The 26,637-nt window shown below is 45.0% G+C and overlaps 2 protein-coding genes across 3 annotated transcripts in view; one reads left to right on the top strand and one right to left on the bottom strand.

Annotated features, from left to right (window-relative positions):
* Window positions 1-7,245: 7,245 nt before the first annotated feature.
* Window positions 7,246-11,395, bottom strand: TEX46 (testis expressed 46). The gene is made up of 3 exons (XM_054572190.1): window positions 11,204-11,395; window positions 9,513-9,618; window positions 7,246-7,376 (listed from the first exon to the last, which is right to left on the bottom strand). The coding sequence occupies exons 1-3, from the start codon at window positions 11,393-11,395 to the stop codon at window positions 7,246-7,248; spliced, it is 429 nt and encodes a 142-aa protein (XP_054428165.1).
* Window positions 11,396-15,253: 3,858 nt separating this feature from the next.
* Window positions 15,254-26,637, top strand: part of KDM1A (lysine demethylase 1A) — a 59,280-nt gene continuing 47,896 nt past the window's right edge. For both annotated transcript variants that reach the window (XM_054571704.1, XM_054571703.1), the window contains exon 1: window positions 15,254-15,758. In XM_054571704.1, coding sequence (XP_054427679.1) covers window positions 15,399-15,758 — 360 coding nt within the window. In that variant the 5' untranslated portion in view covers window positions 15,254-15,398. The remainder of the gene's footprint in view (window positions 15,759-26,637) is intronic.

A 26,637-nucleotide genomic window follows, 5' to 3' on the forward strand; every position in this document is an offset into this window, starting at 1 on the left:
GAGTTGGAGATGGGTTGCGGTCACTCCAGTCACAGGTCTGGAGACGTGAAAAGAAAGAGGAACAGTTTCTGGTTGGTTCTGAGAATTCAATGAGTTAACACACATAAAAAACACTTGAACCTTCCTGGCCAGTGATGCACACCCTAGAAATGATGGGATGATGATGAAGGTGCTGTGAGGTGATCTGGGCTAACATGTGAAGCAAGACTATGTGGGGCTGCGCCTCACCCGCCTCTTCATTCTCTCCAAGGCGTGGAAGATTCCAGCTCGTTGACGATTCAAGTCTTCAGCCCAGGAGACACTGTGAGTGGGAAATTCAGTTAGAGGAGGGGAGGCAAAGAGAGATCTCGGAGGGGGCACCGGAAAGAGAAGAAGGGGACAGGGAAGTGCTGGGATGAGAGGGGGGCAAAGCAACCCGCCCTTCACGGAGCTCCACCTCAAAGGCAAGGGGAAGCCAGCTCTGAAAACCCGGGAGGGTGTCCACCTGTCTGGGTCTGCCCAGGTCTGTCCTGACTTAGCACCAAACATCCCAAGTTCCCCTGTCCCAACCGGGAGAGTTGGTTACCTTGTCGGACCCCCAGGATGCTTAGCCCCCAACTCACCCTCTTCTGGAAGGATCAGGAAAGACAGGGCAATTCAGACCCCGCCGCAGCTGGCCCCTGCCTCTCAGAATCCCCGGTGTTCCCGGGACAGAAATGGCTTCTGGGGCTCTGCAGCGCAGGCGCCACCCAGAGTCCTCAGGGACTGGCAGATGTGGGGCCCGCTTTCCCCAGCACTAAGCCCTCTGTGCCCTCCGCCATGGGGATTAGTTCCTGGGGTCCCCAGGCAGCGGGGTGAGGGGAACATCTGTCAGGGAGACTGGACAGCACCACGTGACCCAGGATGCTCCAGGCTGGTGAGCGAAGGAACAGTCTCTCCAAAAAGAACCTCTGCCAAGCCCAATATGAAAGAGATGACAGGGGGCTGCTGGGAAACAACCCACCCCTCACAGGCCTCCGAGCCTTATCCACCACCCATACCAGCTTCTCTTCGGCTGCTCCTGAGGAACCTGGGGCTCCAAGGAACACAGTTTGAGGACCACTGGGGTCAGCCTACTTGTTAAACATTCAGAGCCCAGCTCTGTCACTGCCTGTGTAGCCTTGGGTGAGTTATGTCCTCTTTGTTTCTTCAGCTCTAAAATGGGGATCGCAGTGTCTTGGTTAGTGTAAGGATTTCATTGCAATGTGTCTGTAAAGCAGGTAGCCCAGGACCTGCATCTGGTGAGACTCTATAAAGGCTAGTTTCTTCTTTTAACTCGGCTTTTATGCCACAACTTCTACCCCCGACCCCCGCCCTCCAGGGCAGACATCAGCTCTTCTCAGTGAACATTTAGAAAGTCACTGTCCATTCATTTCACGTTGGCACAGAAGAGAAAAGATATTTGCCTTCTTGGCCCTAGATAGGAGTGCACAGCGGAATTACCTGGTGTTCACTTAAAAAATAAAAAAGCCTTTCACAGTGAGAGGCAAACAAGCTTTTATTGAGATCAGTAAGAACAGCTATTTGGGAATCATTAATTTAGGCAGAAGCACAAATAATGTTCTAATGAGGAGAAAAAGGCAATGGGTGTTTATGAGAAAAGGGAAGGGGAATAATTACATCAGTAGAAGGAAGACATTTCTGTGGGTGCAGATAAAATAACACGGTGCTGTTTAACTCTAAAGAGGGTTTTTAATTTTCAGTCCATTAGTAGTCATCAGTTCAGTGGTCATCCTAACTGCTTTCTTGTTATCTTTGCAAGTGGTTCTTTTGCAAGGCACAAGGTTGCTTAGGCCCTGTCCCAAGGTTACCTGGGCCCGTTTTTAACATTCCAAGGTTTGAAGTATAAGGCAGCTCTTCTGGCAGGGCAGCTCTGGCTCCATTTTAAAGTGGCTCCATTTATAATATTGTTTACGCTGGAGAACTTTAAAAAACCTCTGCTGGCTAGGACCCTCCCAACCCCCTCCAACCCCCCCCCCACCCCCAAGAGATCTTTAAATAAGCCTGGGAGCTTTTAGAAGCCCTGCTGCCTGGGTGCAACCCCCAGAGGTCCTCAGGGTGCTCCCTGGCCATCGCGATTTTTGAGACTCCTCGGTAATTGTACTGTGTGGTCAACATGAGAGCCATTGCTCAGGACACTGTGTCTCCAACTCATTTTAAATGTGCGTAGGAATAGCCTACAGGTTGAGTTCAACTGCAGGTTCTGAGTCAGTGGCTCAGGTGGGACCCGGGAGTCATTTCTCACAAGTTCCCAGGTGATGCCGTGGACCCCCCTTGGAGGAGCAAGTCTTTGCAATTCATGGACTGCACCCGCTTTCACGTCGTTATCTCAGTTGCCTCCCAGCCACCCTGTGGTTGGACGGGGCTTGAATTACTACCTCCGCTTTGCTAAGGCTCAGGGTTGGGTATGTGAAGGGTGGAGGCAAGCCTTCCGGATCTTCTTCTGTATCCTCCATGGCCAAAGATCTGGGCTAGCCTGGAAAAGGGGATTAATAAATTAGAATGTGAAGAGAACTGAGTGGTTTTACCCAAACGCCACATGGTACGGCTGGTGGAACAGGCTCTGGGAGGGGAGGTCACGTAGCTAGTTTAGTGACAGCAGTGGAGTTGGGATTCAGGTTTTTTCCATTTTTACCTGGCTGCTTGGTTCACCTTTCCTGAGGCTCAGAGTGGGCTGGGAAGTCTGCCTCTGGGTTGCATAGTGAGTGCTGACAGTGTGCCAGGTATAGGTGCTTAGTGCTTTCTGTTACCTCCTTGGGTCTTCACAACAATCCCACTGGGGCAGGTTCTATTCTGTCCCCATTTCACATGTGAGGAAACTGATACTCTGAGAAGTGAAGTCCCAGGAAGTGGCAGGACTGCTGTTTGGACTCAGGAATCCTCACTGATTCCCACACACGACCGCATCTCCTGTGTTGTGTCCCCATCAGACAGGAGGTCCTGTAGGGCAAAGACTGCATCTCATTTTGGTTTGTGTTGCCAAACCAGGGCTGAATGTCTGAATCGGTTAATCCACTACAGGGTGCCGCACCTCTGGTGACAAAGACTCTCACCCCCAGGACACCAGCTCCTCTCTGGGAGCTTGCCCTTTGGCCCTTGCCCTTTGGCCCTTGCCCCTTGCCCCTTGCCCCAGCCCCAGTGAAGCCTTCTCTGACAGCGCAGACCAACCCCACCCTCCCCAAATTTAGCCAACTGGAATCCATAGCCTGTCATACAGAAAAATGGCCACATGGTGGCAGTAGATGCCTGTGTGTGAAATCCTCCTCTACAGCATCGTCTGTTCCTTGAGTGCTCCTCTTCCTCCAGGTATTTGCCTAAGATCTTTCTTCCAAGAACCAACATAATCTCCACAACAGCCCCTTGAGGGAGGGTTATTCATCCTCTCTGTAGCTGAGAAATCACATCAGTCCTTTGCTTAAATAGTCTTCTATGACTGCCCAATTCTCTTGGGGAAAAAAAAATCACAGTGTTTATCTGCACAGCCTAAACCTCACCCAGGGGACCCTGGAGTCAGAGTTCAGATGCCAGCTCCACCATTTTTTACTCACATGACTTTGATCAGATTAATTGGCTTGACTAGGGCCTCAATGTGCTCATCTGTAAAATAGGGGAATGTAATGGAACCCGCCCCCTTGGGGTGGGAGCAAGTATTTCATGAGATAAGGCACCTAAAGCACACAGTGCCGCGGCTGGCTCACAGTACATGCTCAATGAACATTAGCCACTGTTGTTATCACTGCTGTGGTTTCCCTCTCCTCCCTGGGCCCCCACAGGTCTCTTCTCCTTCCCTCTCCCCCTCTCTCCGTTTCTCCTTCTCTCCCACGCTTTCTTCCCTTCCTCTCCCCACCTTTCCCACTCCCCTCTTGCCTTCTCTTCTCACTCCCACTCTATTCTCTTATCTCCGCCTTTCTTCTCCCACTTTCAGAACTCAGTCCAACAGTCCCAGTCCTTCTCTGGGGCATTTCCTGATTTTTCTTCTTTGAGGAGAGTGTTCAGGTTTTGAGAACTAGGAGCAGAACCGTGACACTAACTGTTGCATGGAGGGTTAGAAGGGTTCCAAGTTCAAGTGCACTAGCCTTCAGAGACTCCTCATCGGTGCCTCTCTTTGCCGCTCACCTGAAACTCTTTCTTCAAATGTCTACCTCTCAAAGTGGCCTGCTTCCCATAGCATGCTGAGGTTACAATTTTGTCCCCAAATTCACTCTAGAACATTCCCAGAGAGAATAAATGATTACCACTCCCAGCCCCTCAGCACCAGGACTGTTCAGAAAGAAGAATGTGGCTGAAAAGATATCAAGGACAAATTAAACTTTAAAAAGGAAAGTGTCTCTTCAAAAAGATCTGTGTAGATACTCAAAATTTTTCCCAGTCAGGCTCTGATTGATTCATTAACTCATCTCTTTGCTCATGAACCCATAGAGTCATTCACCAGACTCTTTTTGAGGGTCTACCATGTGCCAGGGGTCACACTTGGGTCTAGAGGAAGCCATGATGGCAAAGCAGACATCGCAACATATACTCACTGTCAACACACATTTCCTGAGCACCTACTGAGTGCTGGGCACTGTTCTAAGTGCTTAAGATAGCTCAGTGAACAACACAGACCAAGATCCCTAACCTCATGGAGTTTATATTCTAGCAGGCGCAGTGTAACAGATAAGCTAAAAAGAGTATTAGAAAATGATACCTGCTATGGAGACAAAGTAGAACCAGATCAGAGGGGCATATTCCGATATTAAACTGGGCAGCCAGGATGGCCTCGTTGAGAAAGGAACATCTAACAAATCAGCTAAAGGAAGCAAGGGAGTTAGATGTACAGACAGCAGAGGAAGAGAGTCCATGGTGGGGGGCCCGTCCAATGCAGAGGCCTTAGGGTAAGAGTGTGCCTAGCACCTTAGAGGAAAATCACAAGGAGGCCAGCAGCGGGAGCCAACTCAGTGAGGGGCAGAGTAGTAGGAAGAGTAGTCAGAAAGGTAAGGGAGGGTCAGGGCACAGAGAGACGCTTAGGCCACGAGAAGGACTTTGGTTCTCTGAGTGAGCCGGGGAGCTGGGAGCCACTGCAGGGTTTGGAGCTGAGGAGTGGCATGACCTGCCTCACACTTGTGAAGGAGCACCGCGGCTCCTGTGTTGAGAGCAGACTACAGGGCAAGGGTCGGGCAGGAGGGCAAGGGTTTGTTCAGGTGAGAGAGGTGGTGGCTTGGGGCTGTGGTGGAGACTGGGAGAATGCCCCAGATTCTGGGTACGTTCAGAGGCAGAGCTGGTAGGACTCGCTGAGGACTGAGAGCTGGATGAGAGGAGAGAGAGTTGGGAACAGCGCCAACATGTTTGACCTGAGCAACTGGAAGGCAGGAGTTGACTTTTGCAATCAGGTGAGGAAGCCTGCATGTGGGAGGAGGATGGTTTGGAGCAGAGGGACAGTTCAGGATGGGTCGTGTTAATTTTGAGGTGTCTGAGTGAAGGTGTGGAAGGAGGCAGTCAAACATTTGAATCTGGAGCTTAGCGGTCTGTATATGCAGGTGGCTTTAGGTCCAAGGAGAAAACAAAGAAGGACCAGTATCTAGAGTGCAAAACAGTTGTGGGCATACAAAGGGCACTGCTTGATATTCTGCCGTGGACCTGAACGTCATCCACGATGGGCACATGGTGGCAGAGGCCCCCACAGTATGGCCAGCTGGGAGCAATGCCCTCGCCATTGCCAGAGTGAGACACCAGTTAGGTTCCCCCTAGCTGGGTGTGGTGGGTTGGGGTGAGGTGGGGTTGGCGGTACTGTAATAGGCTCATGCCACTGGCCCTGGCCTGGGCAGCTGCTTGAGGTTGTTCAGCATTGCCTGTCCAGGTCCAGAAGAGGAGGGAGAAACTATTTACCCCTTTGCCCCGGTCTGTTTTGTAAGATTGCCTGCATATGTTCTTGCTAGATCAGCTGGGCGCTTTCATGTGCCTGGGAGGAGCCAGATGACCTGTCCTTTTCCCAGAGCATCTACCCCCATAAAAACCCAGTGGTTACCATGCTGCCTGACATGTCAGTACACACTTTCCCCTCCTGGGTGCCCACAGAGGGTGGTGAGGAAGCAACTAATATAACAGCTTCTTGAGCCAGCCACACCGAGGCGCAGCTGTGCCCACCACCTGCTAGTGGCAAGTGCGGAAGAGCAAGCAAATGCCGTGTTGGCAGGGCCCACAGCTCAGGGCCAGTGCTGCAAAGATAATTCTGCTGTCAGATTGTATCTGTCAGAAACTTCCAGCACATGACCAAGGTGCTCGTCAGAACCTCAAGAGTTGACCATTTGGTGGAAAAGAATAGCCACCCAAACCCTAAACCAGGCCCATGGTGGTCAGGATCCATGGCAGCCAATTTGCCCTTTGTGAACTGGTCAGATCCACGGGTCATTGTGTCCACCTTGAGTCACCTTGAGCCACAGGCCAACATTACTGGCAAGTAATACATACTCCATGAGCGCCAGTGACTTCATAGGTCAAATGGATTGTTGTCATTGGACTATGCCAGACCTCCTTGATGGTTTTGCTATTATGGGAGGTCCAGGCATGGATCTAGGGCACCAACGTAGATGTGATGGCCACGTAGCCTTTTTTTTTTTTTTAATTTATTGATTTCAGAGAGAAAGAGAGAGAGAGAGAGACATCAGTTTGTTGATCCACCCATCCTTGCACCCACTGGTTGACTCCTGCATGTGCCCTAACCAGCGACTGAACCTGAAACCCTGGCGCATCAGGATGGCACTCCAGCTGAGATACTTGGCCAGGGCCACATAGTCTTGACCAGCTTTTCATTGTACGTGTTCTCGTCAAGAAAAAGGGCATTATTGTGGGTTCGTTCACATACAGATCAAGTTTGTGGCTGAATTGCTGTATGTTCCTACAGCGTGGGGTTACCATATGGATACTTTCCTTATGATCTAGCTCTGATGGTCCAATGGTCTGGCCATGCAGCAAGGCCATTAGCAATGACCCGTGAAGCCATGTAAAAGGGACCACTTACAAAAGCGTGAGCAGGCTAGAGGGCACCCACAAGGATGGTGCAGTGCCCCTGGGCTGGCAAGTGAGGGGATGCTCCTGCTCCTGGGCCCAAAGGGAACCTGTAAGAAGGTCTTGTAGAAAGAGTGTCCCTAAGAAGAGGAGTAACCCTCTATCAAGGGACCCAGCCAACCCTAAACAACCCTGATGGAACCCCACAGAAGGAGCTGAGGGAATAAGTACTTCAGCCTCCGCCTAACCTGTCATCTTCTGCTGGGGATCCCTGTTGGCCAAACTCAACTGGAAGCCACAGGGCAAAGGGATCTGATGGTGCAGACCATGCAGGTTGGCCCCCTGCAGAAACAGCAGAAGGGTGGAAAGGGGACCTGGAGGTAGAAGGGGGAGATCACGGGGGGCCTCACTAAGAAGGAATCATTGGAGCAAAGATCTTAGCGGAGGCAGGGGAATAGTAGTAACTCATCTAATCTTCACAATAATGAATGATGTCGGTAGCGTTACTCTCCCCATTTTACAGTTGAGAAAACTGAGGTACGGCAAGAATAAACATCTTCGAGTTTTCGGAGATCACATAGCTGGGCATTGATAGAGTGGGGATTTAAAGCCCTGCAGTCAGGCTCCAGAGATCCTGTTCCTAAACAAAATAGGGTACAGGAGAGTCATCATAAAATGAGAGGGCAGAGAAAATGTCGGGATCCCTAAGACTGTGATCAGTATCACAGATGTTATTTATTGAGCACTGACTGTATACTACCTACTGTGTTAGGTGCTAGGGGGGATATGCAGATGATCAAGAAGCTGTGCTTGCCCTCAAGAGTCTATAAGTTCATTAGAGGGTGGGGAGGGAATACAGAAATGTGTACAAACTAAATGTCAGCAGATTGTAACACATTCTGCTGTAGAACTACAGATAAAATGCTAGGAGAGTGCTAAGGAAAGAGATTCCTTGCAGCCGCATTGGAGGAAGCTTTCTGGAGGTGTTAGATTTGGAAGAAGTGGAACATTGTCACAGCAGGAAGGGGGAGAAACAGGGTGCCAGGGGAGGGGACCATGTGAGCAGAGATGTGCACGCATCTGGGGGCTGGCCAATCATCTGGTTTGGCTTGAGTTCATGAGACTCATGGGGAGAGAGATGACCTTTTTTTACACTGTTTTTAAAAATTTTTAATTGATTTTAGAGAGAAGAAGTTGGGGAGAGACAGAGAGAAACATCACATTGTTGTCCCGCCTATTTAAGCACTCATTGGTTGATTCTTTGGTTCGCAGGCCAGCACTCAATCCATGGAGCCACACCAGTCAGGGCTCATTGGGTGATTCTTGTATGTGCCCTGACTGAGGATCAAACCCACAACCTTGGCATATGGGGACAATGCTCTAACCAACTGAGCTCCCTGGCCAGGACAGGAAAGAGATGATTTTAAGTGGGACACCAACAAGGCACGCAATCACAGCGAGGTAGTGATTTTCCTTCCAATTCTCCTTATGGAGAAAAGTCTCAGCTTGATGCTAGCGTGTCTTTGAAGAGCTAACACTTGCTCATCTCCTTTTTTTAACCCAAAATTCACAGGTTCAGATCCTTCAGAGGGCAACCCAGCTCTGGCTGGAACATAATAACATCGTTTTGTTTCCATTGTCTTTGACAGTTAAGTTCCATTTCAGGCAAATGATGCTGTTTTTACTTTACAGATAAATTTTTTTGTTCTTATTATTACATTCCTTTACACATAAATTTGTGTAAGGAAAAAGAGTCGATTTAGAGGGACAATACTGAGTTAAACATTCAGGTGGTTCACGACTATGGCAACAATCACAAAGGCGACACCCTAATAACTGATGTTCAGGGTTCCCCGGCTCAGCGTATAAAGTGTGCGAGGGTGAGAAATGAGAGGGAAAAGCCTGGCAAGGAGGTCAGATCATGGAGGGCCTGAACACCGGTGAGGGAGTGTGGGTTTTATTCCGTCAACCACGGAGAGCTGTTGGCTGGAGAACAGGCCGCGAACACACTCAGAGCCGTGCTTGCAGGGCCTGCGCTGGCCTCCGGGTGCAGAGCGGGCGCGGGGGCGGGGCGGGCGCGGGGGCGGGGCGGGGGGGCGGGGCGGCGGAGGCCGGAGGCTGCGCGGGCGCTGGGGAGGCCGCTGTAAGACTCCACGTGAACAGGTGTATAGCGCCCTGAAGCAGGGTCAGGGGGCGCAGCTGAAAGGGAGGAAGGGCCGGTTCTAGAGCCGCCCAGTTGTGTCACAGGGCGCTAACGTGGCTCACTTGGTGAGTCGATTTCTTTTCCAGACGTGACCCTTCAGCCTCCCATCATCCTCTCCAGTGTGATTTACTAAGAAAATCCAATAGTTTCTGACGGGGTTTTACTGAGTAAAGGTGACACCGGAAGAGGCCAACCACCCAGGCTCTCTGACCGCGTCAGGGGGAATGGGAAGTGCATTCGGAGAAGGTGGAGACGATGGACTCGCGCCCCCTCGCTCTGCGCTTCCCCCCCGGAAAAGTCCGCCGACAGCTCCACGTCTTGTGGTGACTCATTTTATTCCATAAGATGAACATCTGATTTTCTAAGACCTTCAGCTTCATTTCACTGACCATAAGCCGTTCGAGGATCTTGTCCTGGAGGGCAAAGCAGGCGTGCAGTCTCTCGAGTTCTTTCATGTTCATGGTGGTGCCGTTGGATTTGGCTTCGAGGCTCTTTCGTTTCTCTGTCTCTTCCTAAGCTCCCCACCGGCAGGAAAAGAGGAGAGGTTGGTTAATAATGATAACCCCTGCTTCCCATGCCGGGCGGTTGAGGACACCATCTTAATGCGCATACCCAGTCCCGCCGGGAGAGCGTCTTGCGGGTGAGAGCACTGGGATCCCTTAAGGGAAGGTCCCTTTCTCAGCATCACCCAGCCTGCAGGGGAGACCCCACATGTCCAGGACCCCTTCGATGCATGGGAACAGATAAAATGGCCGCTAACCTGCGCTTGCAAAGAACAGAGAACCTTTAACGCAAACGTATCTGCAAACGTATCTGCCTCCAGAACTGTGCTCTTCCCCAGCGCGCCCCAGAGTTTTGTCCAACCCTGTAAAGTCTCCAGCCGCCAAGTCTCCGTTCTCGCAACAGACTCAGATCTCCATATTCCTCATCTGCCCTCTCACCCAGCATGATCATACTTTATCTTTTCTTTTTGGATTCAGCTACAAACTTCTGGTCTTTAGAGCCTTTTCAAAATTAAATATTTCAAACATACACAGAAAAAGTAACTATTGCAACAAATACCCATGTCCCCACACCAGCTTAAGAAATAAAATATCGTTATCAACAAAACAAACAAGAAAAATATACCCAGCAACACTGGAAGAAAAAAACAAACCGACAGTAACAAGAGGGAAGGAGGGAGGGGGGTAAAGGGGAAAAAAAAGAAAAGAAATATCACAAATGTAATGGTAAGTCCCTTACCTAGAGTGTTTCCCCTCCCTCCCTGAACCTCACCTCAACTGCAGTCTTGAATTTGGTTTTTGCTTTTTCCGTGCATTTTTTTTTATACCAGTGGTTCTCAATGAGAGGCTATTTCGCTGTCCCCAGGGGACCTTTGGCAATGTCTGGAGGCATTTTTGGTTGTCACAAAAGTGGTGATGGATGCTAGTGGTATCTTATGGGTAGAGGTTAGGGAAGCTGCTAGACATCTAACAATGCACAGGACAGCCCCTCACAATAATATCCAGCCCCAAATGTCAATCATGTGGTAGTTGAAAAATCCTGCCTTAATGTACTGTCACTAAATATGTGCATTCATAAACAAGATAGGGTATTATTTTAAACATTTTAACTTTGTATGCATCATAATCCACGTACATCTCTCCTATCTTGTTATATTTTAGAGATGTATCTGTGTTATACATGTCTTTAGTTCATCCATTTTCATTTTTTCCTTTAAAGTAGTTGTTACTGTTGCCAAAGCGTGTGGACATCAAACCTGAAGTAGGAGAGTGTGGGAAAAGTCCCAATTTTATAGTTGAGGCACCTGAAGCCTTGTGAGGGTTGTGCTTGGTCCTTCATCACCCAAGAGGCAGCTGCAGAGCAGGGACTTAGACCAGAGTCGTGGACTCCTCAGTCTTGCCCCATTATTCTGACACCTTTCCTGTCCCCCAAACCTCAACCCAGCCATAAATATCCCCTCACCCTCAGCTGAAGCTTAAGGCTCCTCTTGCTCACCTGCTGGGGTTCTGGAGGGATGGGCTTGAGTTCATACTTGACCAGCCAGTTGCTAAGCAATAGCAGAAGAAATAGGAATCCAAACAAGGCTGGTTTATAGCTGATCAGCCAAGCCACCAATGCTCCTGTGGCACCTGAGGAATCAAGTATCTCGTGGAGATTCCTAAAAAAGGATATTAGTTCTCCCAGCATTCTGGCTTGGTGGCACCCAGGCCCCAACACCCAGTCTCATTCCCCTGTCTGGGACAGTTGCCTCCATAACAGGAGTCATGACTGCCCCATCCTCTGAGTCATGACCAGCCCCCAGCCTCCAGCTGCTGCATAACAATAATATTAACTACTCCTACGTCTTAAGCAGTCACTATGTGTCAGACTTTGACAGACAGTTTCCAAGCATCACCTCATTATGCCCTCACAAGAGCCAGGTGATGTAGGCCTTAGTGATACCTCATTCATTCAACAGTGCTCCTGGGCCTGGCCACTGAGAATAAAATAGCCAGCAGTACCTCCCCTACCCTCATAGTGAGGGAGGCTGCAAAGAAAAATTATCCAAAATTTGAAAGTAAGCCTAAAAGTTTACTGCAAGTTTGTTCACAGTAATACTAGAATATTCTCTAATTGGCCCACCTGTTGGTCACCTGCTACTTTAGGAGAAAGTAACTTTATTTGACTTACCATTTAATATAGGTTAGGGTTCCCACTCTGTGAAGTCAAATGTTAACTTTTAGAAAATCGGTAAGTTGTTCTAGCAATTCCACTTGGGAATATATACCCCAAAGAACCTAAAGCAGGGTCTGGAAGAGATATTTGCTCACCCACGTCCACAGCAGTATTATTCGTAATAGCCAAAAGGTGGAAGCAACCCAAAAATCCAACAGATGAATGGATAAAAATGAAGGAAACTCTGACACATGCTACAATGTGGGTGAAATTAGAGGAGATGACGCTAAGTGAAATAAGCCAGTCACAAAAAGGCAAAAGCTGTTTGTTTCCATTTATATGAAGTATTTAGGTCAAGTCTATAGAGACAGAAAATAGAATGGTGGTTGGCAGAGGCTGGGGGTCGGGGCAGGAGAGTGTTGGAGAGTTACTGTTTAATGGGTATAGAGTTTTTCAGGATGAAAAGTGTTCTGGAGATTGTACAACCATATGAATGTAATTAACACTAGTGAACTGTACATTTAAAAATGGTTAAGCCCTGGCTGGTATGGCTCAGTGGATTGAGCACCGGCCTGCAGTTCGACCCCCAGTCAGGGCACATTCCTGGCTTGTGGGCCAGGTCCCCAGTCGGGGGTGAATGAGAGGCAACCTATCCATGTATCTCTCGCACAGTGATGTGTCTCTCCTTCTCTTCCTCCCTCCCTTCCCTGCTCTCTAAAAGTAAATAAATAAAATCTTTAAAATTAATTAAGAACTGTTAAGATGGTAATTTTTATATGTATTTTAACACAATTTAAGAAAATGAAAGTAATTAGTTATTTTACTTCACCGGTGTTGTGTTTTTTACAAATGGAAGCAACACCCTCCACCAGCAAAAACGTTACATTGACTTTATTGTGATACCCACTTTAGCATGGTGGTCTGGAACCAAAACTGCAGTATCTCTAAGGTATACCTGTACTTTTGGGGGGAAAAAAATGGACAAGTTGCAAATGATTTTTTAGGGGGAGGGCAAATAAATGCAAATGAGTTCTGTCTAAGAGAAAAGATAATCCCCAAAGTTTAGTTTTAAGGCATTGTAAGGCATTAACTGCTTTTTTCTTAGATAAAAATACTTCGCAATCTTATTCTAGCATTCTGTTTTCCACTGAGCAATGACTAGGTATAGCAATTTTTCATATTCTCCTTTGAACTAACTTTATCATCCTGCTGTTTCTTTCAAGAAAGAAAGAAAGAAAGAGAGAGAAAGGAAGAAAGGAAGGAAGGAAGGAAGGAAGGAAGGGAGGGAGGGAGGGAGGGAGGGAGGGAGGGAGGGAGGAAGGAAGAAAAAGAAAGAAAGAAAGAAAGATTGTGTGTTTGATCCCCGGTCAAGGCACATGCAAATATCAACCTATGAATGCATAAATAAGTGGAACAACAAATTGATGTTTGTCTCTAAAATCAATAAATAAAATTTTAAAAATAAATCTTTGACAAATATTCATTAGTATGGAAGTTCTTAATGTTCAAGTGTCAATTTTAAAGGCTATGATATTCTAATATATTCAATTAGTCACTATTTTGGGGGTCTTTAGCTTAGTTCTCGTTGATTGTTATTAGATACAACCTGAGATAAACAGCATTGAAGTTAAATCTTTGTACACATACTTAAATATTTCCAGAGAATGTTTTCCTGATAGTGGAATTCCTGGGCCAAACCATATGCATATTCTAAAAATCTAATTTTAAGTTTTAACAAATTATTATATGTCAAACAAGTCACATAGAACTACAGGATGTATGAACTGTTCCTTGCACATGACTTCAGCACTGGTAGAATTTCATACTTTTTGACCTTGTTAAATAGAAATCCAGGAGTTGTACGAGTCATAAAAAGAGACTTGGCTGCTTAAAAGAACAAAAAAACCCCACAGAATGTAGAGCACGCAAACTTCATCCTCCTGTCTCACCCCTTCACACCCTCAAGGTCTGTGACTCAGAGAAACAATTCCAACTCTTTTAGCTGGTATTGATTTTCTGGTATTTATCTTGATGTAACCAAATAGTATGTTTATACTGTTATTTCTTGATTTCTCAATTTTGATATTATATATTATCTTTTTATGATAGATGAGGATTTAGCTCCCCTGCAGAAACTCCCCCATCCTCACTTCACCCCCTTCTGTAAACCCCTCTTACCTTCTCATCCCTCTCCTCCACAGACTTTCTCTTTTCTCTATTCTCGCAATATAATTTTATCACTTGGGTTAAAACAACATTCATTGCTTATGTTACTAGGCCCATGTAGCTCACAGGTGAGCCACATGTACTATGACTGCGCTTTCTTGCATAGCTATTACCTCTTTTTTTATTTGCTTAGTTTTTTAAATCAACTTCATTGAAGTACAATCAACATAAAATAAAACATACCTATTTCACTTGTACAGTTCAATCAGTTTTGACTAATGTATATAACACCGCAATCCAGATATAAAACATTTTCATCACCACCAGTAAGTTCTTTCCTGCTTTTTTGCAGGTAACCGCCCCCCCCCCGCCCCCGCGCCCCGCTCCTCCCAGGCAACCTGATTGGATTCTATCACCAGAGACTAGGTTTACCAATTCTCGAACTTCATGTAAATGGAATCACTTTTTGAAAATTACGGTATATTTTGAAGAGACGTGTAAAAAAACAATTATAGTTCTGTGGAAATAAGCTAAAAGAACACAAATCTTGTTCCAGTATTGGGTCAGTGAAGGATTCCTGGAATTAAAAGAATAAACCATTACTACCATCAGCAGCAGCATTAGAATTATCCTGTTGTAGACTAGGTATTATATCTGTGAGGGGGAGCGTAGAAAAGGGAAGGAGATACGAGCGAGGGAGTGCAAATGGAAGAGGACACGAACAAAGCTTTGGCTGCAAGAGCAATCCTATTGGATTCAAAACTGGATTTTTTAACTGCTGTCCATTTCATTACCACGAAACTCTTACTTTCCAAAATTGCCCCAGTACAAGCAGGACAATTATAAATAACATGATCTACCAATTCCATTTCAGTATGTCCCTTCCGTAGACCATATGCTCTTTGAAAGCAAAAACTCCCTAATTAAACCCTTGTCACCTAGTAAGCATTAATAAATATTGGTTGAATTGACGGATTATTAGGTGAATTAATTAATTAATAAGTGCGTTCAAGTCTCTGGATGAAGCGGTCGCCTTCGGAGGTGCAGTCTGGCCCAGAAATCCTGGGACCAGGATGGTGCTGGGGCCAACTCTAGAGGCCAAGGAGACGCTCTAGGAAAGCATCGCGCGCCCTGCCATGGTGCCGCTCTAGCCGCGAGAACGCCGTTCTATGGCAGCGGGGGAGGGCGGGGCTGTGGGCGTCTCCGGGCTTTTTGTCCGGACGCGACGGGAGCGCGCTCCGCGCGTGCGTACGCGGCGGCGGTTGTTAGCGCGCGGACTGCGTGGAGTGAAGCGAGGCGAGGAGGTTGGGTACTCACGGACTCACGCCCTGAGCTGACCCTTCGGCTGTCTGCAGCCAGGCGGTCCGAGATGTTGTCCGGGAAGAAGGCGGCGGCTGCAGCTGCCGCGGCGGCAGCGGCCGCGGCCGCGGCGGCTGGCTCGGAGGCCAGCGCTGGGGCCGCGGCCGGCTCGGAGAACGGCTCAGAGGTGGCCGCGCCGCCGGCGGGCCCGTCGGGCCCTGCGGAGGCCGGGCCAGGAGTGGCCGGGGAGCGCACTCCCCGCAAGAAGGAGCCTCCGCGGGCTTCGCCTCCTGGGGGCCTGGCTGAGCCGCCAGGGTCCGCCGCGCCTCAGGCCGGGCCTACCGTCGTGCCTGGATCTGCGACCCCCATGGAAACGGGAATCGCAGAGACTCCGGAGGGACGACGGACAAGCCGGCGCAAGCGGGCGAAGGTGAGGCCCGACCCCCTCCCTCAAAGGATAAATCCCAGTGCCTAGCCTCCTCGAGGTTGTCCAGCCCCCATTAACCCCTCACCCCCTGGTCTCGGGCCTTAAGCCCCACGTCCACCCAGACCTCCCCAGTCACTCGATCTCCACCCCGTATTCCCATTAGCTGATGGGAGAGAGGAAGGTCTTTGCCAGTGTTGAATACGGTCTTTGTGCTGGGACCGGGCTCTCCTGGGAAAGGGGGGATTGGTGGGAGGGCTAATTCCCTCGTTAGGTTCTGTACACCTTTTCATTTTCCTGACTGGAAAAAATGGCTCCCCGACGTGGAGTTATGGTTGGCGTTGCTGGAGAGATACATCACTCGTTTGTCCCAGCTGCGCCTGGGAGCTGCTCAGCAGCATTTACGGAGTGTCAGCTGGGAGGAGCACATTGGGGCCGCAGGGTGATGCCAATGAAGCCGCCTTAGCCGTTAGAGACCGAGAAGAAAGGAGCGTATTTTCGAGCCCTTGATGTGTCCTAGGAGTTCTCCTCTTTTTCTTTGTACGCTCTCAATGGTCTTTTCACGTTGATGTTTACAGATGAAGCTGATTAAGAGAGCTAATATCAATTAGTCAAGATACAAATACGGGAAGAAAAAGATTTGTCATAGGATATACAGGATGTACACAGACAATAGCTGCCTCACGTCGCTGGGTACCAGATGCTGTGTTCAGAGCGTCATCAGTGTTTTATTTTTGCTGAACACCAAGGGGCAGGTATCTCTAGTTCCATTTTAGTAAAGAGTAAACTGAGGCACACAGTTTATGCAACTTGCCCAAAGTCACACAGCTAACTTAAGGGGTGGAACAGGAATGTAAACCCTACACTTACGTTGTAATGAGGTATCATCAGCCTCTGAAACAAAGGACCACATGGGACACCTCCAGTGTGTAGGGCACTGGGGCAGTACTAGAGCCCAGACTTAATATTTGTAATTTTTATTGAATTTATCAGGGTGACTAGTTAATAATATTAGACAGGTTTCAGGTGTATAATTTTATAATACATCATTTGTATATTATGTGTTCACTACCACAAGTAGAGCACAGACTTTAGACTTGGGCTTTTTCTGGAAATTTCATTGGTCCAGTTGAAAAATCTGGAAATATGTATACATAAATTTTTTTAAATAATATTTAAAAGCATGCAGTTCTGCATGTAACAAGTTTTCTACCTGTATATAATGTTTAAATGGGTATACCGGGTCACTGTGTATGACGAAGTATGTGTATGGGGGGAGCTTAAACAACATTGTCTCTCAGTTCTGGAGGCTGGAGCTCTGAAGTCAAGGTGTCTGGGAAGGTTGGTTTTTCCTTAGGGCTGGAGCGGGGAGAATCTGATAGCCTCGATATGAGGAACTTCTTGAGATGAGCATTACCCAGACCGAGAGCCCTCAGGGTAAGTTGCCCACGGGTGAGATCTCTTTCCAAGCACTAAGTAAAAGGAGGAGTGGCTTCTGGAGGCTTCTACCAAACCATGGATTAGAAAAACAGGTTAGCAACTCCCAAGTCTCAGAAATGAAGTAGAGGACAGAAGCCCAGTAGGGTTTTAATTTTACATTTCAATGGAAAGTGTGGCCAGAAACCATGTGATTTTTTTTTTCCCCAATTAGGTGTATCTTTTTTTGTTTTGTTTGTGAAAATTCACAGACAGTAAAATTTACCTTTAAAAAAAAGATTTATTTTTTTAGAGGGGAAGGGAGGGAGAGAAACATCAGTGTGTGAGAGAAATCAGTCGGTTGCCTCTTGCATGGCCCCGACTGGAAGGCCTGGTCCACAAGCCAAGCATGTGCCCTGACTGGGAATCAAACTGGTGATCTTTTGGGTCTCAGGTTGGCTCTCAATCCACTGAGCCACACCAGCCAGGGCAAAATTTACCTTTTCTAAGTGTACAACTCAGTACACACTCAGTGGTTTTTAGTGTATTGAGAGTTGTGCAGCCAGCACCTCAGTTAATTTTAGGACATTTTCATCAACCCCAAAAGATGCCTGTACCATTGGCAGTCAGTCCCCATTTCCCCCTTGCCCTGCTCCTGGCAACCACTAATCTACCTTCTGTCCCTATGGATTTGCCTTTTCTGGGCATTTTGTATAAATGGAATCATATAATATGTGAACTTTTGTGTCTGCCTTTATCATGTTTTCAAGGCTCATCAATTCCATTCAGTACCTGATAATTTTGTGACCAAATAATATCCCATTAAATGAATATACTACATTTTTTTAATACATTTGGGTTGTTTCCACTTTTTTTTGGCTATTATTAATAATATTGTTATGTGCAGTTTTTTTGTGTGTCTATGTGAACATATGTTTTTTGGTTCTCTTGCATATATACCTTAAGAATGGAATGGCGTGCTGGGTCATATGGTATCTCTGGGTTTAACTTTTGGAGGAGCTGCCAAATAGTTTTCTACAGCAGCCACACCATTTTACATCCCCACCAGTGGTGTGTGAGGGCTCCAGTTTCTCTCTATCCTTGTCGACACTTGATACTGTCTCTCTTTTTAATATAGTCATCCTTGTGGATGTGAAGTATCTGATAGTGGTTGGTTTTTTGTTTGTTTTGTTTTTTAATACAAAAACAGGTTTAGTTTCAACAAAGTAATGAAATAACACATAATTGTCACACTCAATAAGTATTGAAAATATTGCTAATAATCAAGTACTTGGTGACTGTGAAGGGGTCTGGGTATTCATAGACTCTTTTCCTTCATCATCTTAAAGCAGTCCCCTTAGCATATCTTGCAATGCTGATTTGCTGGAGGCGTATTCTTTTAGCCTCCTTTTGTCTGGGAAACTCTTTATTTTGCCTTCCATTTTAATTGAGAGCCTTGCTGGGTAGAGTAGTCTTGGTTGCAGGCCTTTGCTTTTCATGACTTGGAATGTTTCTTGCCAGTCCCTTCTGGCTTGAGTTTCTGTTGAGAAGTCAGCTGCTAGCCATAGTGGGACTCCCTTGTATGTTACTACCTGTTTCTGCCTTGCAGCCTTTAGGATTCTCTGTTTGTCTTTGATATTTGCCATTTTAATGATGATGTGTCTTGGAGTGGGCCTCATTGGGTTCCTCTTGAATGGGACCCTCTGTGCTTCCTGGACTTGTGTGACTTTTTCTCTCCTCCAATTAGGGAAGTTTTCCATCATGACTTTTTCAAACAGGTTCTCTATCCCTTCCTCGTCGTCTTCTCCTTCTGGGATCCCTATTATGTGGATATTACTATGTTTCAGGTTGTCCTGCATTTCCTTAAATGCCTCTTCATTCTTCTTGAGTCATTTTTCATTTTCTTGCTCTTTCTGGGAGCCTTTTTCTACCTTACCCTCCAGCTCGCTGATTTGGTCCTCAGCTTCATCGAGCCTGCTTTGGATTCCTTCTACTGTGTTCTTCGATTTAGAAATTGTATTCTTAATTTCCTCTTGTCTCTTATTGATAGTTTCTGTGTCCTTTTTCATGTTGATATAGTTTGCAGTTAGTTCCTCATAGTTTCCCTGTAGTTTTTGGTAATTCTCTCTGAGCTCACTGAGCTCACTGAGCTTCCTTAGAACCATTGTTTGGAACTCAATATCTGGTAGTTTACTTGCCTCTACTTCATTTAGTTCTCTTTCTGGGGATTCCTCCTTTCCCTTTGATTGGGGGTGTTTCTTTGTCTTTCCATTATTTGTGAGACTCTCCTTTTTTGCTTCTGCTTCTTAAATTGATCTGTCTTGTTCTCCTGACTTTGTGGTGTGAACTTCTTTGGTTGGAGACTGCTGTTTTTCTTTCTGGATCTGCCTCTGACGGTGGCAGATGTTGACCCTGTGTGATCTTAGGCAGTCTGTTCAAGACTTCCAGGAATCTACCATCTGTGGCTGTTTCCTTCAGTTGTTAATCTGTGGTGGGTTTTTTTTAAGTATATTTTATTTATTATGCTATTATAGTTGTCCCATTTTTAATCTCCCCTTTATCCTCCTTCACCGTCCCTCCCACCAGCATTCCTCCCTCCCCTTAGTTTCTGTCCATGGGTCGTATGTATAAGTTCTTTGGCTTCTCCATTTCCTATACTGTTCTTAACCTCCCATCTATATTGTACCTACCAGTTTTGCTCCTTATTCCGTGTATCTTTTGCCCCATTCCCCCCCTTCCCCTCCCCGCTGATAACCCTCGATGTGATCTCCATTTCTGATCCTGTTCTAGTTGTTTGCTTAGTTTGTTTTTGTTTTTTAGGTTTTGTTGTCATTTTACTGTTCATAGTTTTTATCTTCTTTCTCTAACATTTCATATAAGAAGGGATTGATGATGATGAACTCTTTTAACTTTATTTCATCTGGGAAGCACTTTATCAGCGCTTTCATTCTAAATGATAGGTTTGCTGGATAGAGTAATCTTGGATGTGTAGGTCCTTACCTTTCATGACTTGGAATACTTCTTTCCAGACCCTTCTTGCCTGCAAGGTTTCTTTTGAGAAATCAGCTGAGAGACTTATGGGAACTCCTTTGTAGGTAACTATCTCCTTTTCTCTTACTGCTTTTATGATTCTCTCCTAATTTTGAATCTTGGGTAATATAATTATGATGTGTATTGGTGTGTCCCTCCTTGGATCCAACTTGTTTGGGATTCTGTGCTTCCTGGACTTGCATGTCTATTTCTTTCACCAGATTGGGGAAGTTTTCCCTTCATTATTTTTTCAACTAAGTTTTTAATTTCTTGCTCTTCCTCTCCTTCTGGTACAACAATGATTCAGATGTTGAAACATTTAAAGTTGTCCCAGAGGTTCCTAAGGCTCTCCTTATTTTTTTTGAATTTGTGTTTCTTCATTTTGTTATGGTTGAATGTTTATTTCTTCCTTCCATTCCAAATGGTTGATTTGAGTCCCAGTTTCCTTCCCTTCACTGTTGGTTCCCTGTATATTTTTCTTTATTTCACTCTGTATAGCCTTCACTTCTTCCTTTATTTTGCGTCTGTATGCAGTCATTTCTATGAGCATCCTGATTACCAGTATTTTGAACTTTGCATCTGATAGGTTAGCTATCTCCTCGACGCTCAGTTCTTTTTATGGAGTTTTGATCTGCTCTTTCATTTGGGACATATTTCTTTGTCTTGGTACACCAGTTACATTGTAAGGGGTGGAGCCTTAGGTATTCGCCAGGATGTGGCACCCACTTTGCTGCATCGTGGCGCTGTATGTTGGGGAGGGGTCAGAAGGGAACAATGCTGCTTGCTTGGCTCTAGCCTCAATTTTAAATACTTCCCCTGCTACCCACAAGGTAATTGGGCCCTTCTGGTGCTGATTCCCAGGTGGGTTTGTGTACGTTCTAGGACCCCCCTCTGACGGACTTGCCTGTGAAACTAGGTGTTTCTCCCACCACCACAACCCCCACTGGTTTTTCCAGCCAGAGGTTTTGAGGCTTTATTTCCCTGCGCTGGAACCCTGGATTGTGCAGTTTGTCTCACTCCCCAGTTGTTTCTCCTGGTTTATCCACATGCTAATGTGGGACAGCTTGGTCTGCCAGCCCCCACCTTGCAGTGTGTCCTCTCGGTCCCAGCTGCCCATAGCCACCCCTCCACCCAGTCTGGATCAGTGTTTCTTCTTTAACTCCATGGTTGTCGGACTTTCATACAGTTTGATTTTCTGGCAGTTCTGCTTGTGTTTGTTTTTAAATTGGTGGTTGTCCTTCTTTGGTTTTGTGAGGAAGCAAAGTGTATCTACTATGCCTCCATCTTGGCCAGAAGTCTCTGACTGTAGTTTTAATACGTAGTATTACCTTAATGATTAATGATGTTAAATATCTTTTCTTGTGCTTACTGGCCATTTTTATGTCTTCTTTGGTGAAATGTCTAGTCACATCTTTGGTTCATTTTTAAGTTGGGTTATCTGTTTTTATGATAATTATAAAAGTTTTTTATGGAAATTATAAAAAGTTTTTAATTTTGATGTCCAACTTATCTTTTGTCCTTTTTGCTTCTGGGTTATATCTAAGCAATCATTGCCTAATCACATATCATAATTTACTCCTGTTGTTTTCTTCTCAGAGTTTTATAGTTTGAACTCTAGCATTTAGGTCTGATCATTTTGGAAGTAATTTTTGAATATGGTGTGAAGTACAGGTTCAGCTTCATTCTTTTGCATGGGGATATTCAGCACAATTTGTTGAAGACTATTATCTCCCCCTTTGAAATTGACACTCTTGTTGATTGACCATAAATGTAAGGATTTGTTTCTGAACTCTCAATTCTGTCCTGCTGATCTGTACACTGTTTTTGTTCTTATGCTGTTACCACACTGTCCTGATTACAGTAGCATTGCAGTAAGTTTTGAAATCAGGAAGCGTGAGTTCTTCAACTTTGTTCTTTTTAAAAAAAATTTATTTATTTTTAGAGAGAGGGAAGGGGGGGAGAAAGAGAGTTAAGAAACATCGGTGTGTATGAGTGAAGCATTGATTAGCTGCCTCTTGCGTGCCCCCAACCAGGGACCTGGCCCACAACCCAGGCATGTGCCCTGACCTGGAATAGAACCGTGTCCCTTTGGCTCACAGGCCAAATGCTCAATCCACTGAGCCACACCAGCCAGGGCAGACTTCATTGTTTTTAAAGATTGTTTTGGCTATTTAATGTCCTTTGAACTTCCCTATGATTTTAGGGTCAGTTTTATCAATTTCTGCAAATAAGGCAGTTGAGATTTTGAATGTGATTACATTGAGTCTGTAGATCAATTTGGAGCATGCTGTAAGATTTCTTGGTAATTCACCTGTGTTTATTTTAATTTGTGTTACCCTATTTTTCCATCGTGATTAGCTTTGAAACTCTGGGAAAAAATGTGTTATATGTTTATTTGGGGGAGCATCTAGGAAGTAAGGACCTGGGGACACTGACCTATTCATAGCCAGTCTTGGAAGTCGAAGGACGTAGATTTCCAGGAGTAGACTACCCATAGGAGTAAAAAGCCGAGTCCATTATAGACAGGCCTCAGAAGTTCTGAAGTGTATACAAGGGTCTTTCCAGACGGTATCCAGCAATGTAATATGAAAAAGACATTTATTTAAGAAGATACAGGAAACATTGTACACAGGGCAATCATGCCTCAGTCCCCTTCAAAGTAGGCCCCTTGGGACCTCACACAGTTCTGCCAGTCACCATCAGCTGCTCCATCGTATTTTCCCAAATCTCATCGCTGGTCTGAAATCTCTTCCCTTTCAAAGGTGATTTTATTTTTGGGGAAAGCCAGAAGTTGCAGGGTGCCAAATCTGGGCTGTAGGGGAGCTGAGTCACCTGGGTGATTTGATTTTTCACCAAAAAACTCTGCGCAAGATATGATGCGTGAGAGGTCGTGCTGTCATGATGAAGCTGCTAATCACCAGTTGCCCATTGCTGCAGCTTTGTGAATCATCTGAATAGTTTCCATGGAGGAATGTTCAAGTTTAATGCAAAATTTGATGCATATTTGTTGCTCTGCTTAGTCATTTTGAATGAGACAGCCTCACAGTACACTTGCTTAGTCAACAGCATCTACCACCCCCATTAACAAGTACAGTGAAGTCATCATTGTTCATGCATGCACATTCCAGTCTACTCTCCTTGGCTTCCAGGTTACATTGATGTCAGTGTCATGCAAACCATTCTAGTTATATTAACAATGGTTCAAGTTTTTCTGGACAGACCATCATATGTATTTTTTTGGCCTGGGAGCTTATTCAGTTTTAAGGACCCTCTTTTTAAAAGTTATGTGTTAATTTTTTAAATTGATTTTAGGAGGGGGAGGAGAGAAACATTGATTGTTGTGATTCTTGTATGTGCCCTGACCCAGACAAATGCACAACCTTGGTGTATTGGAATGGTGCCTGACCCACTGAGCTACCTGGCCAGGGCCATTAAAAACTATATATTTATGTAATCAAAATTAGGCTCAGGATATTTGAAAGGTCCATTCATTTGGGGGGGTCCCTGAGTCTTGTTTCATTAGTACCTGAATAAATTCATCTCAATGTGTATGCATTAACATGGCAGAAATACTTAAGATTTGAAATTGGTAGATTGGGTTGAGACTTTAGGAATACCACACATTTCAGGAATGGTGGCCTTCAGCTGGGCCTTGAAAACAGGCAGAATTTAGAAGAATATTCTGGAAAAGAATGGGCTTTTTGGAGTTAAAGTTTTTTTCTATGATTCCTTTTTGTCAGGAAAATAAACTTTACCTTGTAATGCTTTTGGGTTGAGATATAGTGTGAAGAAAATGCGTATTGCAGTGTCTGGCATATAGTAAGTAGCTACCCAGTGGTAACATACTACCAGGGGAGAAGAGAAAGTAAAAAATGCTTGGGATATGATGCAAAATGGTTTGAGAAGCAAAAGGGAGTCCAGAGTGGGTAACTGAATATTCGAAACAATAGGCAAATGACTTTAATTGAAAATGAGGTTTTTCTAGGAACAAGATACATTGGAGTGATCGGTACTGTTCCTATTGTAGAGTCATGTCTAAGCTGTAGAGAACCAAACACTAGATCTGTGCTGTCTAGTATGGTAGCCACCAGCCACATGTGGCTATCAAACACTTACTTCGTGACTAGTACAACTAGGGACACTGAATTTTTAATTTTTTTTAAAGATTTTATTTATTCTTAACAAGAGGGAAAGAAACAGCAGTATTCAAGAGAGACATCAATCAGTGGGTTGCCCTCACACACTACCATTTGGGGGGCCTGGCTCACAACCCAGACTTGTGCCCTGACTGAGAATCAACTACAAGCGGTTTCAAGTACAGCATCTCACCTACTGAGTCATACCAGTCAGGTATGAATTTTTAATTTTAATTTAAACATTAATAGCCATGTAGTAGGTCCTCAATAGCCACGTGTGGCTAGTTCTACCTTATTGGAAGCACAGATGCAGAACATTGCCATTATTATAGAAAATTTCATTAGACAGCACTGCACTAGACTAGGAAGTGCAGCTCATAGTGCTATGAGAATTCACAGAAGCAGAAGGTGTATTTCTAAGTTTGGAATAGTTAGTAAATAATATGCTGAGGTGATAGACCTTGAATTCTAGGTGTTAGATTAACAGAAAAAGGTGGGAGTAGCTTTTAGGGAGTTTAGGGATGGTTAAAACAGCATTGAGGACCTTTTGACTAGTATGTTAGGAAATGATTAGAAGTAAGGTTGACTAGTTAGAGCCAGAGAGTTTATATGCTTGTTTAAAATGGTTGGTGTTCATCTGTTAATCTATCTGAAAATATCACAGATTTGGGAAAATAATCTGGCCGTTGTACCTTAGATGAATAAAAGGAAGAAAGATACAAAAAACCAAACAAACCAGGTTTAAGGTGATTGGGAAGTGAATGAATCATTGTAGCAAGAGTGTTGAATAGAAGAGACCTGGGGTGTAAATTTGAAACTTGTCCATGTACAGATATGGGCAATTGCCCTACTGACACATATCCTCCTATTGGGACATCTTTATGTTCTTGGTTCTAAGTATTTACTTAAGGATGAGAGATTCCCAGGCCTTTGTGCTCAGAGTATCTATTCCTTTTGTCAAGGAAATAGTTTTTATTTCTTGGAGTTTATATGATTCTTTTGGGTGGTTTTAAAACTTTTTATTAAGTAAATTATTTTTTTACAAAATAAAGTTTTCTGCAGAATCTCCAAATATTACTTACTTGTTTTGTATTAAGAAATTAAAAGTTTTTTAAAAGGTTTTATTTATTTATTTTTAGAGAGAGGAGAAAGGGGGAGAAGAGAGAGAGACATGATGTGCAAGACAAACAGCAATCGGTTGCCTCTCATATGCCTATAACTGGGGACCTGGCTGGCAACCCAGGCATGTGCCCTGTCTGGGAATCGAACCAGCAACCTTTAAGTCCTTGGGTTGGCACTCAATCCACTAAGCCACACCAACCAGGGCAGAAATTTAAATTTATTTTATTTTATTTGTCAGTCTTTGAGAAAACGAGGCTATTTTTTTTAAAAGATTTTATTTCTTTATTTTTAGAGAGGGGGAAGGGAGGGAGAAAGAGAAGGAGAGAAACATCAATGTGCAGTTGCCTCCTGCACGCCCTCTACTGAGGATCTAGCCTGCAACCCAGACATGTGCCCCAACTGGAAATCGAACCTGCGACCCATTGGTTCATAGGCCAGCGCTCAGTCCAGTGAAGGCAGAAAATGCCAGGGCAGAAAATGAGGCTATTCTGAGAGAGCCAAATTAAGCACACTAGTTGCAGCCTTGTTTCAGCCTCAGAATCCAATTTTATTTCTGTATTTTATTTATGAAATACTGTAAAGATCCAGTACTGACATAAATAGTGCAAAAAATTGTTCTTGTTTGTTTAGCTTGCTTTCCCGTCTCAGGACATTCAGTTGAAAAGAGATGGAAGAAGACATATCACTCTTAGGTCTCCCCAAAATTGTTGCCCAAGCAGTACAAGTTCATATGTTGGTGGGTCTCCAAAGGGTTATGGGTTGGAACACATGAGTGTGTATATATTTGTTTTAAAAATACATTTAAAAATTAATAAATGAAATCCCAAAGAATCCTGGGGTTCTGTGGAACACAACTTTTTGCTGCTGTTTTTAAGTACAACCTTTAGATATCCTTGCTCCTACCTCTAGATATTTTTCTAATCTCTTTTTTTCCTGAGAACCAAAAGACCAGCCTTTTCCAAGTGTATTCCTTATTAATAGTTAATACTTCATCAAAATGGTAGATTAAACAATGTTTAAAAAATCATTTTTGCTGCATAATTTCTCAATGCCTTTAATATACATTATGCTTTGTAAAGATTAGTGTTTCCCAAACTTAGATTCATTTTTTTCTTCAAAGGCCATAGTGTCTAATGGAACATCCTTTGGGAACCCCGGAACCACTGTAGTAGAAAAGGTTT

The sequence above is a fragment of the Pteronotus mesoamericanus genome, unplaced genomic scaffold, assembly GCF_021234165.1.
Source record: "Pteronotus mesoamericanus isolate MK-2021 breed Mesoamerican mustached bat unplaced genomic scaffold, CSHL_Meso_final contig_221, whole genome shotgun sequence".
NCBI classification, from domain to species: domain Eukaryota; kingdom Metazoa; phylum Chordata; class Mammalia; order Chiroptera; family Mormoopidae; genus Pteronotus; species Pteronotus mesoamericanus.

What these genes read in the sequence shown, in the direction of transcription:
- TEX46 (XM_054572190.1), bottom strand. Translation starts at nt 11,395, where the DNA reads ATGCTGGGAGAACTAATATCCTTTTTTAGGAATCTCCACGAGATACTT. An exon ending in TCCCTCCAGAACCCCAGCAG is followed by an intron (nt 9,619 to 11,203) that starts GTGAGCAAGAGG and finishes TTTGCCCTCCAG; the next exon opens with GACAAGATCCTCGAACGGCT. An exon ending in TCACCACAAGACGTGGAGCT is followed by an intron (nt 7,377 to 9,512) that starts GTCGGCGGACTT and finishes TTCTACCTCCAG; the next exon opens with GTCCCCTTTCCACCCTTCTG.